At 45.1% G+C, this 15091-nt stretch overlaps 1 protein-coding gene across 1 annotated transcript in view; it reads left to right on the plus strand.

The window, feature by feature from the left end:
* The window catches only part of LOC135899772 (uncharacterized), a 383819-nt gene that overhangs the window by 196583 nt on the left and 172145 nt on the right, over positions 1 to 15091 (plus strand). The window contains exon 3 of the mRNA XM_070539644.1: positions 11222 to 11276. Within this exon, the coding sequence (XP_070395745.1) occupies positions 11222 to 11276 (55 nt within the window). The remainder of the gene's footprint in view (positions 1 to 11221; positions 11277 to 15091) is intronic.

Genomic DNA, 15091 nt, shown 5'->3' on the forward strand with positions numbered 1-15091 from the left:
GCAAAGCTTAGCCTTGCACTTGGGCTCCTCGAAAGTTGTTCGAGCAATAGACGGGTGCAACACGTTGGTGCCAGGCCTAGCGCATGGCAAGTCCTACTAGGCAGAATGTACAGTGGCAGCTAACAGGCATGTAAAAATGCCAACGAGACGAGGAGCGCCACCACTGGTGTTGCAGGTGTCGCATCTCGATGGCACACGAGTTGAGAGCTGCGGGAAACCGACCACGATAGTAAGCACCAAATGAGATGTCAGATATAGTTTTCTGAACATTTACTTCCCCTTCCGTCCAGAGCAGTGCATAGACACACCACCTCAGCAGAAATGCCAGTATAGGTATATTGGCGGGAGCACGCTGTTCATAAACGCGAGCAGCGTAAGGGAGATCGCTGCCCTCTCTCCGCCACCGAGGCGTCTGAGCGCGGCGTTGGCGCATCCGCTTCGCTTCGTCGTTTTTGCAGCCTGGAACTCTGAGACTTTGGAAGTCTTATAACCTTCCACGCGCGAGCTGCACGTGAGTCGTCGAGTGGGACAACACGACAACAGTGGTGGTGTTTCTACAGACGAAATGTAATAAAACTGAATTCAAATTACCACTACGCACAGGCACGGTTTAGAAAAATATACTCTCCGACGTTTATGTAAATATACCTATGCTAATAAGCATTTCTAGAACTGTAGAGAATAGTGTCGTGGCGCATATATTAAAGTAAATATATCTATAGACCGGTTGCATAAAAAGATCTACTGTTATTCTAGGACGTCAGATGGCAACAGGGTTTATCACAGCTCATGCCGTCGGCGCCTAAACTGAAGAACCATATTCTTTCCTGCGTACAGAGCCAATGACACAAGCACTGGAAACTTCCAGCTGTTGGAAGAGTCGATGCTTGGTACATGGATTAAAGATGCGAACACATGCAAGTAACATCAAAATATAAAGCTAGCAGTCTGGTTTTTGTGCTCTTTCGCATTTTCGGGGAGGTGTGGTAAAAGAGATGTTGCATCTGGCGCATGTCCGATGTGACATCCGGTGACTGCAGCAGTTCCGCGGTGACTTTGCAACTGATGTGTGTTGAGAGAGAGAGAGTAAAGGCAAAGAAAAGACATGGAGGTTAACCAGAGATCATCTCCGGTTGGCCACCTTGTATTGGGGGAGGGTCAAAGGGATGCGCGCACACACGCGCACCCGCAGACATGCACACACGCACACACGCGCACACGCACACACACAGTACAATCATACCTTGTCAAAAAGTCCTGTCTTTTAAGTACTAAAGCAGCGCCTTCATAGCGGATTGCGCTGGTGTTCGCGTAGGCCAGTTTCCAAGGATGTTATTTCCTGTTATTGGGCGCTTGTCCAGCTTGTCTAGGGTGTCTGAGACGACTGTTCTTTCTGGGTTGAAACGAGGGCGCTGACAAAAAAGGTGCGCGATTGTTTCATTGCACCCGCAGAAGAATCAAAGTGGGCTGTTGGTCACTTCATTTTATTTAGAAAGAACCACCCCGTCATGGTCAACCTTCTGGGATACCAAGGCAGGCCTACAGAGTGTACTCTAATCACTGCGCTATAGATCATATGAGCAGCTCATCGCAGAGATCATAGAAGTCCACCACCGCGTAGTTGACGAAGGACATGATATAATATATGTGTAGTTGCCTAGTCACTGTGGCACACATGGTAATGATCGAGCAGACGTGGCTGCCCGATCTGCCCATGACGGCGCCGTCTGCGCTTCCGGTCCTTTTTCGAGAGCCGACGTAGCAAAAAAAAACTATCCGTGCTTGCGCGTGACCTATTATTAGCTCAGTGGAATTCATCCGAGTTCACAAGTGCACGCCTTCATACCCTGGACCCTAATTTACAGCTCCGTATTCCATTCCACCTTCTACGGCGTAACTGTACCCCTCTGTCTATGACTTTGGAGTAGCTTTTTCAAATGCGTACTTCAGCACAAGATGCTTAACTTCAAAACCGACCTGCCAGCCGTGTCCTGCTCATGCGCACGCCACGAACCACATATCTTTGTTTTCTGCAAGCCTCTTTAAGCTGTCGGAAGCGGGTGCTACAGTGCGCCCGGCGTAAACGGTATGTCGAAACGGACATGTGAAGTGTACTGTACATAGGGAAGTGGCTGTGGTGGTGGTGACATCGATGCCCACAGGTAAAGGGCGATGAGATGCCTGTAGGAGGGCCAATTTTACGCAATCTAGAATGACAACCTCCTCGCGACCATTTTGAATAATTGTTCCCGACTTATTCAGGCAGGTGTCAAGGGTGCATTGAGGGCATCGCGCCGCAAAAGACATGAGTGGCAGACGTGATGTCGGGATGTACAGCGATGTTTCCGTCTTATATGCAAGGAGGGGCAGGATTAGATCCTTCACGGAGTTCTGGAGGCACCAAAGGTAGTGTTCTGGCTGGTATGATGCGTCCTTCGAGGAAGAAAGTCCCCAGGAAGCTGCAAGCGAGCCCCTAAAGTGAGTTCGCGCACCGAGCAGCCACGTTCCTTGCGATGAGTCGCTCCCACAGAGATAATTACAATTGGACAAATCGTCAAACGAGTGTTTGCGGTTGAGGCGCGCTGCGAGGGCATACGCCAGCTGGCGCTGTATCTGTTCGGCGATGCCGGTGACACAGGGATGCTTTTAAGCCTTGGTTTGGTGGTGAGTCGTGTCAAGAAGATGCGCGATGGACCTATATCAGCCACTTTCAAAATTGCCACCCGTAACCTGTCGTGACAGTGCCAGGACAGCCGAAGTGCGAGACCGAGGCGCGCGCTAAGGCTTGGGCAACGCATTTGGAAGTGGTCTGGATCCCACGATGCCGGAAGAGGGCGCTAAAGATGCAACAGATGCAACTGTTTCGATGATGAAAGTTTTGTCCATCGCTGTTGCACTGTAATACAGAAACATTTTTGCAAATTTTCACAAACATTCAAGCGTAAGTTACATTACAAATTTAATTAAATGAATGTCTGTCAAAATAAAAGCATAAAAAGGCACAGGTTACAGGAAGATAGACTGTTGAAGTGATCAAAAAATATAGTTGAAAGTATTCCTCTGGAATGAAAACTTTGATAAGGCCCTGTTGATTATCTCTAGAGAAATCCGTTTTTCTACCACTGCTGATCACTTCAGCGTGCTATCACATGCTTGCAATGGCGGCGGAGGCATAATACAGCTGGCATTCTTTACTCAACATTTCGAATCTTGTCTGAACAGCACAAGTGTAGCCGTTGATGGAGAATCGATTCAAATTCCAGCCGCGTTTTTTATGCAGGCGCTTGCAGTTATCATTTCATTCGCCACATATTATTAAACTGATGCTTCATTCCAAAATATTGCTCACAGATTTTGACATAACAGGCACACAGCTCAATGCTTGCCGGAAGCCGCGTTGTTTCCTATACACCTGTTTTCGAAATGATTCTGTGCATTCAAAAGTGGCGGAGGAATTCGTCTACGCTACTGGAGCTCTTTGCTTACAGAACTAAGTAGCATCCCCTTAATCCGCAACGCAATCAACCACGACGTCATGCCGACAACACTACCGGCGAACAGATTGCAGCATTACTGCTCTTCTGTACTTAACTTCTCAATGAATCTTGTCGAACAGCGTCTAGGTGGCATCAAGCCATCGAGGTACCCTGATTTTGCCTATTAGGGGTAATCACGCGAAGCTACAGCACAATCCTAGGAAACGCGAAGTCGTTTAGCTAATGCCTCAGAGACACATTATCGCTCCGCTGCTTAAGCACGATAATTGTCGCCACCGATAAAGCTGTAGAATATTCAGAAGTGAAGAAGTGGGTCGGGAGAAGAGAACAATTAGGTGCGCAGAATAAGACGTGTGGGCTCGGACTCCTATGCGCGAAATAAGAAAAGAAAGAAACTAGCAGTGCTTAGTCATATGAAAGTGTAAGCAGAAGCGCCTAGTAAGTGAAGCAGAGTGGGAAGTTGTTGTAAATACCGGTCACTATTAAAAGGCGTTAGACCGTGTAGACACCATACCCTAAAATATGAGCTATAGTAGGGCTTTTCCATGAGAGAAATGAGCGCTGTTGATGACAGGCTATTCCAAAATCCGTATTTGGCATATTTCCCATTTCTCTTACTTTTTAACCTCCTAGACTTCCTCCCACTTGTCATGCATGTATACTTTGTAGGGAATAGTGGACTTGGCGCTGAACGTTATCGTAGTAACTCTCGGTTTTGTTCGATGTCTTCCTTCATAGGTAGATAGGGTTCAGTGATGGTAAAGTGGAGATGCTGGGACCAGTACGCCTCCACTATTGTATTTGAATTATACGAAAAATATACAGCTTATTCTCTTTAAACAAATAAAGATACTAAAAGAGCGATATTACGCGAGAAAAACTCACATTTTTGCTCACGATACAGAGGTGTTAACTGCATGGGTGGGAAAAAAATTGTGCACGCATTTATGAAAATTTGGGTTGGTTAAGGCACTTCTAGGAACAGTTCGTGCTTTGGTCACTGTACATTTCTTGAACTGCAAATAAAGCTTATACTCTGATTGAAAAAAAAATCCACTCTGATGATTCCTCGCCGTAGTAGCCATGTTCGACAATGCGCATCTTATGTGTTACAGTGTGCATGCATGTCGAAGACATATGATTTAGTGGCTGCAAGATATGGAAATGACTAACGTCAGTATGATGGACACCAGCAGAACAAGCAAAGCCTGTGCCAGAAATCAGCGTTTTCACCAGGTTTCCTGTGTTTTTCGGGGCAAAAGATGTATTCTCTTCGTGGCGTGTATACAGCTTACTGCACCCTCTGAAGTGACGAGAGTAATCGGGTGGCAAAATACAAGGTAATGGCTCTGAAATGGAACCAATGTTATCTTAGTACGAAGATGAGCAGACCCTCGGTGAGGGCAGCGAGGACGACACACACGCACACACGCATGCACACACGCACGCACACACGCATGTACACACGCACGCAGACACGCATGCACACACGCACACACGTACACACGCACACATTAGTAAATGACTTTCACGTGAAATCAGGCGTTCTCAATCTGGTGGTCTTTCTCGAAAGCGACGATCCGAATAGATTCGAATGATGTAGCTCTTCTGCCACCTAAGCCACATTTCTTTTATTAGCTTAAATGTATTGTTTACGTATGCCGTATTTTCCGAGTATTTGTAGCTCCCTTCTCCGCAGCGGCTACCTACGAGGGACGTTCGGAAAGTAATATTCGTCATTGATTTTCACACGGAAAATTTCTTGCAAAACGAAAGAAAACACTAAGGGCGCTATAACGCAAAACTATTCCAAACTCCAAACCCCCATTTCACCTGTCTGTCACGCGACGTCACGAAAACCGTGGTAGATCCCGATATGATATGACGTGTACACACTGATTTTGCATAATTTGACCGAACAAAACCAAAATAGTCATTTCTCATTCGACGCCTTTTTGCCATAAGCCCTCGGCTATTGGTTAAAAGTTTTTGGGCTGCACCCACTTTACCTGCCTCTCACCCAACGTCACAAAACCGTGAAGACTTACCGCGTCAAACTGATGAGTACGCGTTAAAGATGCATTAATATGCCAAACAAAACTGAATTTTCTTCTGAATAGCCGCAGTCTGCCCCGTTTCGAAAGGAATAAAAAGATGGCTGCCGCCGATCACTCCGGCACTGGCTACTCACACCTGCCGGAGAGCATCGGTTTATTTGCACGTAATAATTCATTTTGCGTGACCCTGAAACGTTTTCGAGAAATTTCGGCACGTTTACGACCTCGTTCTGCAACTCTTCTTTGCTGAGGATCCGTTTTAGCGTCATTCTTAGGCTTCCGTTGCATGCCACCGTGATTGTCGGCGAGCCACCGCAAAGTACGTAAGATAAAGCGGACCAATCTCAGACGCCGGCACCACCATCGTCAACCGGTTATCGATATTCAGTGCAGTGGCTCTTCCCCACTGAATCCCTCTCCACTTGAGCATGCTCATGGCCTCTTGTTTGTCAATTAGATAAGACAAGCCCCTCAGCGCAGACAATGTTATTCGTATTTCAAGCAAACAAAACTGATCTCCTATGAACGAGGGGATCATTCGATTTGTTTGTTCAGACAACCCTGCGGCTGACCGCCCGATGCTTACGTCAGCGGTTACGCAAATTTGGCGTCAAGAGATTGGAATAAAAACACATTGGAATAGTTTTACGTTATACAGCCCCAAGACATCATAAGCTATACATCTTGCACTATTTTTCCACATAGTCACCACCAACATTGAAGCATTTGTCGGATCGTGCAATCAGTTTGAAGAAATAACTCTGGTAAAACTCGGTGTCCTGCGATGCAAGCAATTGTCGCACAGCCTGTGCCACCTCAGCGTTGTTTTGGAAGTGACGTCCCGAGAGTGCGGCTTTCAATGCAGGGAGCAGGCGCTAATTCATACTCGATAACAACACGCACTTCTATTGGCCACCACGTTTTCAGCAGACGTCTGACATGGTGATTTCTACTCGAATATGCTCTGGAAAGCCGGTCTGATGTTGCTCTCTCTTCTTCGGCGCTGTGCGCATGCGTATTTCCTCCTCCGCGGACACTCCTTCTGCTGTTGAACTAGCAACGGACTCGGATACTTAGGCGACTGTTTGTTTCACCTGGTATACCAACTTATCCTTGAGAAAAAAATGACGAAGCTTGCTTTCCGAACGTTCCTCGTACATAAATTACCTTGTATTGCTAGCCAGCAGATACTAGAGGCTGCAGATTCATTCTAAAAATAGCAGGAACGGAGTTACAGGATGGAGAAACAAACGACTCGGTCCCAGATTCCCATCGGGGTCTCGGTTCGTTCTTTTCCCAGCAAGTGTTAGTGGCGGAACAAATGGGTGCCGTGATTTACTGCGATGAAAAGCTAATGCGTTTTGTCGACAGTCTAAGCAGTACACGAACCCCTGACTCCATTGTGATTCGAACACCGCGGACTTCATCAATCGTGGAATCAGAGTCGAACAGAAAGACAGAACGTCGAGGGAGAGAAAATTGATCACTAGACGAAGAAAAGGAACGTCGTATCACTGCGGCGGGGCAAGGAGTCAGCAAGAATTACCATTCGGTAACCAAATCGCTGGCTATCAGGGAAGTTTACTTAGAAGTGCGAGGTCGGTGTATGTTGCTTTCAGAAGGATAAGAATTTACTATGTCGATGGCACGTTTTGTTCTTTCTGTATTTGCAAAGCATGTAGCTTTGGCCAGCAAACTTGCTTTACCTTATTCGCGCTTTACGAGCACCAGTTTGCATCGGTTCCAGGAAAGCTATAATTTAGTATATATACTTTGAATTTTTTGCTATTGTGCTAATAATGCAGACTACAAATGATATTTTTAATATAATCAGAGTGACACAGGAACATTTAATGAAGGCCAAAGTGGTCGGCCTAAGGCTCTTAGCTCGTTTCTCAACTGAAAAGGAAAGCAAGGAAAACAGAGAGTGAAACGAAGTAGAGTTAAATAAATCATGAGCAACGCTTTCAGTTCTCAAGAGAAGGCATCCTTATATAAAGGACTTGACTTGGTGCTTTAGCAAAGCAATCTTAATTTTAGTAAGCGACACACTATCAGATCTTAACTAGTAACCCTTTCCGCAGGATGTATCCCATGACACTGATAAAAATTATGTGCACCTTTACTAAAATTCCCGATGTGCAAAGTCAACAACGTTGTTTCTTTTTTAGAAGTACTCAAAAGATCAGAAATGTACCTCTCTATAATGTGCAGCCTGTGTTGAAATGTGTAGTCGTGTTCATGTCAAGCACATGTTCGCAATAAAGGAGAAACATTTCACTAAACTAAAATATTCCTTGCAGAGTTGCCTTTATCTTTCTCCCCTAAAACTGAACATCTACCCTTTCCTTTCTTTATCCCAGCTCCCCATTCCCCTATACAGGATACACAGCCAATCGGGTCCAGTTCTTTTTACAATCAGCGCCTTCTATTTATTATTTTATTTCTGTTTCTCCCCTTTTCATGTGCAATTGACTGTCACAGTTAATTCAATGGATCAAGGGTAATGCGCACAGCGCAGTTTTCATATACACTAAAAATAAAAACAAGCAACCAGTCGAAACAAGAAACGTAAAGCCTATCTTTGACACTAGCTATGTTGAATGCACGCGATTAAAAAAAAAAACACGCAACCACGAAAAGTGGCAACAGCTATAAAGGAACCGCAATCATACTTTGTAAATTGCAGTTGTTCTGGTTCTGCGATAGTACACTGTGGGAGCTCCTAACTATCCGACTGCCACATACGTCCGCAACTGTGTGCGTAAAAGTCTACAACCATCAGCAAATTGCACTAACTATATGCACCGACATCGAGGACGACTACGACATAACGACGATATTCCGCTGACTAAAATGGAGGACAACTTGCCTCGTGCTAAAATGCGCGCTGCGAGCGACTGCTGCTGACTGCAAACAATAAAGTATGGTTTCAAATGTTTGAGACATGGTGAACTTGTTGTTTCCTATTGTTACCAAACTAACTTTGCAGGCGACACTACTGTCCTAGGGTTGCTTGTGGGCGCCATTTGAGATGTCAACTTTCGAAGGTTTTAAAGCGTAGAGAAAGCCAATATTTGAATCAGATGACGAAGGTTTCTTGAAGACACTGGAAAAAGAGGCCCCGTAGTGTCGCCCAGAAACTGCGGTGCTTTAATGCAACCTTGCATGTCTGCACGGCCTGCACCAGTTGGAAATACCAGAATCTTATCGTACCCTATATTGAGCTGCAATTTAGCCAGTCTGTGGGGAACTTTTACTGTGTCTCGTGTCTTGTAGTACCGCTTCCCAGCTTCTTACGTCTACGTCGCCTTTGCATCACTTGCGTTCCACATCCCCCCATCCTCCCACCCGTATGCGAGCTGCCAGGAGCGAAGAGTAGAAACGCTGTTATTCACTCGTTCCGTGACTGAATTCATCCTACTACTCAGTTTTTGCCTCCTCTCCCTACCTCCTCTCTACCATTCTATCTAGCTTCCTTCTGTACTGTTGCGCGTCAGCTAGGGTAAGTGGTGCAGTTCCAGCAGGTTATCTTCTTTTTTTTTGCGGCTGAGGGTGGTCACAGATGATTACAGCAATCAAAACAGTATTGTGATGACGCCCAAGAGAACTCCGAAGGGCACTGAAACGACGCAATAGAAAGGCTCCAAAAATTTCTCGCATCACTTTTCCTCTCTGCCGCACGTGCTCCTGCCATGCACATGCACGCTCTGTACTTCCCGACTAGCCTAAGGAAATTAGCATTTGGTATGCCGTCATATGGCACTCCTTAGAGTATTTTTATACACCGCTTAATTAACTAAGATGTATATGCAAAATGTTTTAATATTAACTTTAGGGCCAAGTGCGTTTCGTTATGTTATAGAGGGGTTGTCCAGAAACGACCGATCCAATTTTCGGTGACAGCGTACATGCTGCGTAGCGATTTTTTTAGGCGTCATAAGAAAGCCCGCGAACTACGAAATAGACCACGTGGCTGCGCTCGTGCGCTGTCGTATTGCAGCGCTCTCAACCCTTCGTCGAGCCTATCGCTTATCTGGGACGGCGGCGCTCCTTTCCGTGTGGCACCGCCAGAGATGCTGAGGCACTGTGAGGCCGATGTCTAGAGCTGCGGCCGCTCAGTTCGCCACGGTCCGCGCACGCCGTCTTTTTTATTTTTTGCACGAACCGTGTTTGAGAGTGCTACAATACGATAGCGCAGGAGCGTCGTCCCGTGGTTTCCTTCCGTATTTCGCGGTCTTTCGTGAAAGGCCGAAAAAAATTACCACGTAGCATGTACATTGGCACGAAAAATTTGATTCGTCGTTTCTGAATCCCCTTTTCAATGCAACAGAACGCACTTGGCCCTAAAGTGAATATTAAAATGTTTTCACAAATCGTCTTAGTTCATTAAGCAGTTTACTCGCTTGATTGATTTACTGGTACTTTATCAATTCTAGAGAAAAATAATAAGGCAGGACCCATCTCACTATCACTGTCGACGTTAATGCGATTAGCATTCGAGCAATGTAGCGGCACACACTATTTCTGAGTTGACGTCAGGGGCGTAGCCAGGGGTGGGGCTTATGGGGCTTCAGCCCCCCCCCGAAATTTTTTCGTGCTGTCCATGCACCGCCGACCAAAGCGACCCCCGGCGACGGAAATCACTCTGGATTTTGTCTAGAATGTCTTTTTGACACTCGAAAAGACATTTAACCGCGAAGATTGCGAACTCGGGCTGGATTTCGTGGCAACGCCCGCACACCAGCAGTCACATAACGCCAAGCAGCGCCATCCGAGCACAAAGTTTCAAGGGCGCTTTGATGGTGAGCGGGCTCGCCGCGGCATCTCACTGAGGCCATGGAATCTATGGAGCGCATGGATATCAATTGCGAAACTTTATGGGTATAAATCTCATAAGCTCTTGATGTGAAACGTGCATTGACATTTCCAAAGTTGTGCTTGAAATTTTCAATTGCGGAACTTTGTGGGTTTAATATTGTTATAAACATTTGACTCCAAAGGTCCATTGACTTTTCTAAAGTCTTACATCGGAACATACAACGAGACAAGCCAAATCAACACACTAGCAGACGAGTTGACAAAGCACGCAGCGAGGTCCAATGAGACGATGCGTTGGGGTGGTTCATTTGTGCCGTCATGTCACATAAAAAAATATCAACATTTTTTTTTAACCTACGCCAGAACATCCATGTCAAGACACTAAAGCCAGCCAAAGTAACTACGTTCTTATTTATTTTTTCTACTTTGACTTTTATTCGCCGACGGCACATTGAGCCTCTTCAATTTTTTTTTTGTTCTCGCTACCCTACCCGCGGGCTGCCAGAGCGAGCCAGAGCGCATATGTTTTTCTCGTATGGCCCCGACCACCGCGCGGTGCACTTCGGTGGGCATTCGGTTTGCTCTGGCCGAGTGGATTTTCACCTGACATAGTTTTGGAAGTTACCTTGTGGGGACTCGAAGGATTGCACCGCGTTCCTTGAGCGGAACCTTTCCGGAAAGTCTTGTTTCGCCGCTGTAGGATACTGAGCAGTATGCGTATGGTTCTCAGTGGGCCAAGCGTCGCATGTTTTCTTCGGTATTAATTCCGTAGCCCCATTAGGTGCCCGATGTAGGCATTCGATTCTGGCCAACATACTTTCCTATGCGTTTTTTTTTTCATTTCAGTGCCTCCGCCCCACAGAAAAAAATACATTGTTGCGGGACAGCGAATTGTCGCATGGTAAAAGTTCGATTTTTGATACTTCTTTTGCGGAAAGTAATGGGCGACGGGACGCTTCAGTTGCCGGATACGTTTATTATATTATTGCGAAAGCAATTATATGGACACTCCAGGCGCATTCCTGCCGTCGCCGTCGCCCTCATGTTTCGTATAAAGTCCAAGGGTGATAAAATCGTGACCACGCGCTGCATGATGTATGTGAGAGTGAAAGCGTAGGAGGGGAGGTGGAATGGGTGAGCCTACGATGGTGGTTCACTCTTGTGTGCGCAAAGGAGAAAAGCGGGGAGCAAGCGTGCCGCCTTCCGTCGCGCGCAATACATCGGGGGGAGCGGATGGAATGGGGGCGGAATCTAGGATTCTGTGAATCTATGATTATGCACCATGTTTATTTGCTTTGTTTGACGCATTATATACAGTTACTTTTTCTTACATACATAGACTCATTGGAGACTTGTACGTATATTAAATATCTTGTTGCGAGGTTCTGTGTATATATACATGCAGTGAACTTTGTTTCCAGTGACACTTTTTTGTCCTTTATCAAGCCATATTTTCGAATTTGTATATCCCATTGTATCTTTGCATTTCTAATGTATGAGGGCGAGTAAAATGAAAGTGAGCCTACCCTAACCGCGCAATAATGGTTCGGTTCATTATCTGCGAGGCATGCGCGTAGGAGAACGGCATGTCTCATTTACAAAAATGACACTCAGGTGTGAAGATAAATGTTCTTTAATGCTCTCATACACTGCGTTGAATATGGTTGCGTCACATAATGGACACTTCAAAAGTTGAACAGCTCGGGGTCGCGAAGTTTTTGACAGCTAAAGGTGTTTCCAAAACAGAAATTAATCGCCGTATGGCTGCCGTTTACGTTGAACACGGCATCTCATTGACCACTGTGAAGCGTTGGAGCAAACGGTTTAAAGGACGTTGTAAAGACATTCCAAGACCTGGCCAAAACCATCGTGCAATCACCCCCCACACAATTTCAAAGGTTCATGAGCTGATGAAACAAGAACGGAGGATAAGCATCGATGAACTGGCAGACGGTCTGAACATCAGTCACGGTTCGGTTAACGCCATAATTCATGAGCTTCTCGGTTATCGGCTCTTTGGTGCGCAATGGATCCCCAAGATTTCGATCCATCGCGAGAAGACGGAGAAGTTTCGCGCTGCCTTGACTCATCTGATCGGGTATCACAATGTGGATGACGACTTCTTGTTTGCAATTGTGATCGGGGACGAACCTTGGTGCCACTACTACGAGCCTGAAACACGACGGCAAAGCTCACAGTGGAAACATTCGAATTTACCATGCCCAAAGAACGCAAAGGCCATCACGTCCACTGGAAAGGTGTTGACTTTTTTTTCGGTGGTCAGGGTCCATTACTGATAGAATTTGCTGAATCTTGAGAGGCTATCAATTGTTTCCGATATTGTGAAACGCCTGAACGGCAGCGTGTCGCAATCAAGAACGAACAACGTGGAAAATTGACGCATGGGGTCATCTTGTTCCACGACAATGCCTGTCCCCACGTCGCTTATATGGTTAATACAAAACTGGCAAAGTTCAAGTGGGAAACGCTGCAGCACCCGCCATACAGCTCAGACCTGTGACCTTGCGACTTCTACATTCTGGGGCAACCGAAAAAACAGCTCAAGGGAACCAGATACAGACTTTTTGAAGCAGCAACCCAAGGAGTCTTATAAGACGGGAATCACGGGACTCGTTAGTCAATGGGACAAATGTCTAAATTCTCATGAAGACTACTTTTAAATGAAGTACCCCGTTGTTGGCTCACATTCATTTGACTTGCCCTCGTATATCTTGCAGAATTCCTGCTTTTTATACGTGCCCTCTGTTGCGACTATAATTTCGGTGGAATTAGTCACGATACACGACCGGTGACAGCTGCTCCTGCGTAATACATTAAAACAAATTACAGCGTCATTGAGATTTTTTGGCGCTCTTTGGCCATGACTGGCCCTTGCGCCACAAAACCCTATACATCATCATGATCATTGAGATTTTTCACTGGCCATTGCATATATACAAGAATGTAAGCACGGTTCTTGAATGACAAAGTTTCATTAACATATTTGTCCTCAACTTGCTCAGTTCATTGCCTTTTAATTTTTCTTATCAGCGGCATGCACTGGTTTCCTGGTTTCAAACTGATATAGTTCTAAAGTTCGTGTGATATTTTCTTTACTTAATAAATAGACAAAAATATGGAAGCATTGATTTCAGTTATTTTGGACAAAATTTTTGGCACATACGAGTATATTCTTTTATGAAAAAATACATACTTTATTGTTTTGACTGTGTGTAGGGTTCAAGAATTCGTTTGCAGCATCTTTGGAAATGACAATGCAGTTATTATTTATGGATTTGATCCCTTGACAAATTGTTTAAGAAGATGCTTTAGCTCGGGCCCAATCCGACGCGGCCTATTCAAATACTTGTAAAACGCAGAAACGCTTTTCTTAGATAATCCTGCTAATCAATTTTATTGAAATTGGTTGCATTTGAGAGAGAAAGTTAAATCCTAGTTCTGTTGGAAACACAACTTCGATTTAGGGCCTGAATTTTCTTTAAAATATTTTGAAAAATTCGAAAGTTTGAAAAAATAGAAGCACGATGTTTACAAACTAATAGCTATGCATGAAGAACAGACATTGTGGTTCTGTAAATGGCATCTATAATAATAGTCAAAGCGGACAAGTTTGCTATGTCAATTTGTATCTTACGTGAATTGGTTACGTTGTGTACAAGGGTTCTGCACAAGCCGTATTTCCACAATACTAAATTTTTTTGAGATTGATGTGTAACATATCTATTTTGGCCGCTGCAGATGTACTATTAGGTGCAATTCACAGAATTGTGATATTATTTTTCATTGTTGAGTCACGGATTCTTAAACTTGATAGTTTCGTTTTGTGAAAATTTTCGATTTGGCCAATTTTTAATAAATAATTGACCACCTAAATGAAAAATTCGAAACCACTAGTCACTAGAATTAAACCTTTTCTTTTAAATGCAACAAACCTCCTCAAATTTGGTGAAGTGGTTGCAGGGAAAAACGAATTTCCCTTCTACATGTATTAAAATGGGAGTACCCGAGCTAAAGCTTCCTCGAACAAAATTTCTGGCTACACCACTTGCCCCATCTATCTATCTATCTATCTATCTATCTATCTATCTATCTATCTATCTATCTATCTATCTATCTATCTATCTATCTATCTATCTATCTATCTATCTATCTATCTATCTATCTATCTATCTATCTATATATATATTTACATATATATATATATATATATATATATATATTGCCACCTGGTGTTTTGAGCCAGCGCTGCGTGCCCAGCAAAAACGGTGATTGAAGACTTGAAGACGACGAAGTCAAGGATCTTGCGCCGGCTGGTGAACCGTCCTCCTTGTGTCTGACATTTTCGTGTCTGGCTGCTGATCCTGCTGCTTATTCTTGCCTTAGCGCGTGACAAACTGGTGGAGGTGCGGGGTAATCTAATCGATGCACCAAACCCCTCCGGGCAGCAGGAGCTCCAGCCCCGTACCGGTGGTTACGCCTGTACACCGCGCCAGCAGAAGGATCTGTGGACAAGCCCCTGAGTTTGGACTCCTCCCAAAGAAAATGGCAGCTCCGACCACCCCAACCGGTATGGAAGGCACAACGCCGATTCATTGTATGCTACTCAATCCGCGAACGCCGAATCCCTTCCACGGCGCCATACATGAGGACGTTGAAGATTGGCTGTTGCACTATGAACGTGTTGCCGCGTTCAAC

Source organism: Dermacentor albipictus, chromosome 5 (genome assembly GCF_038994185.2).
Source record: "Dermacentor albipictus isolate Rhodes 1998 colony chromosome 5, USDA_Dalb.pri_finalv2, whole genome shotgun sequence".
In the NCBI taxonomy this organism is placed as follows: Eukaryota; Metazoa; Arthropoda; class Arachnida; order Ixodida; family Ixodidae; genus Dermacentor; species Dermacentor albipictus.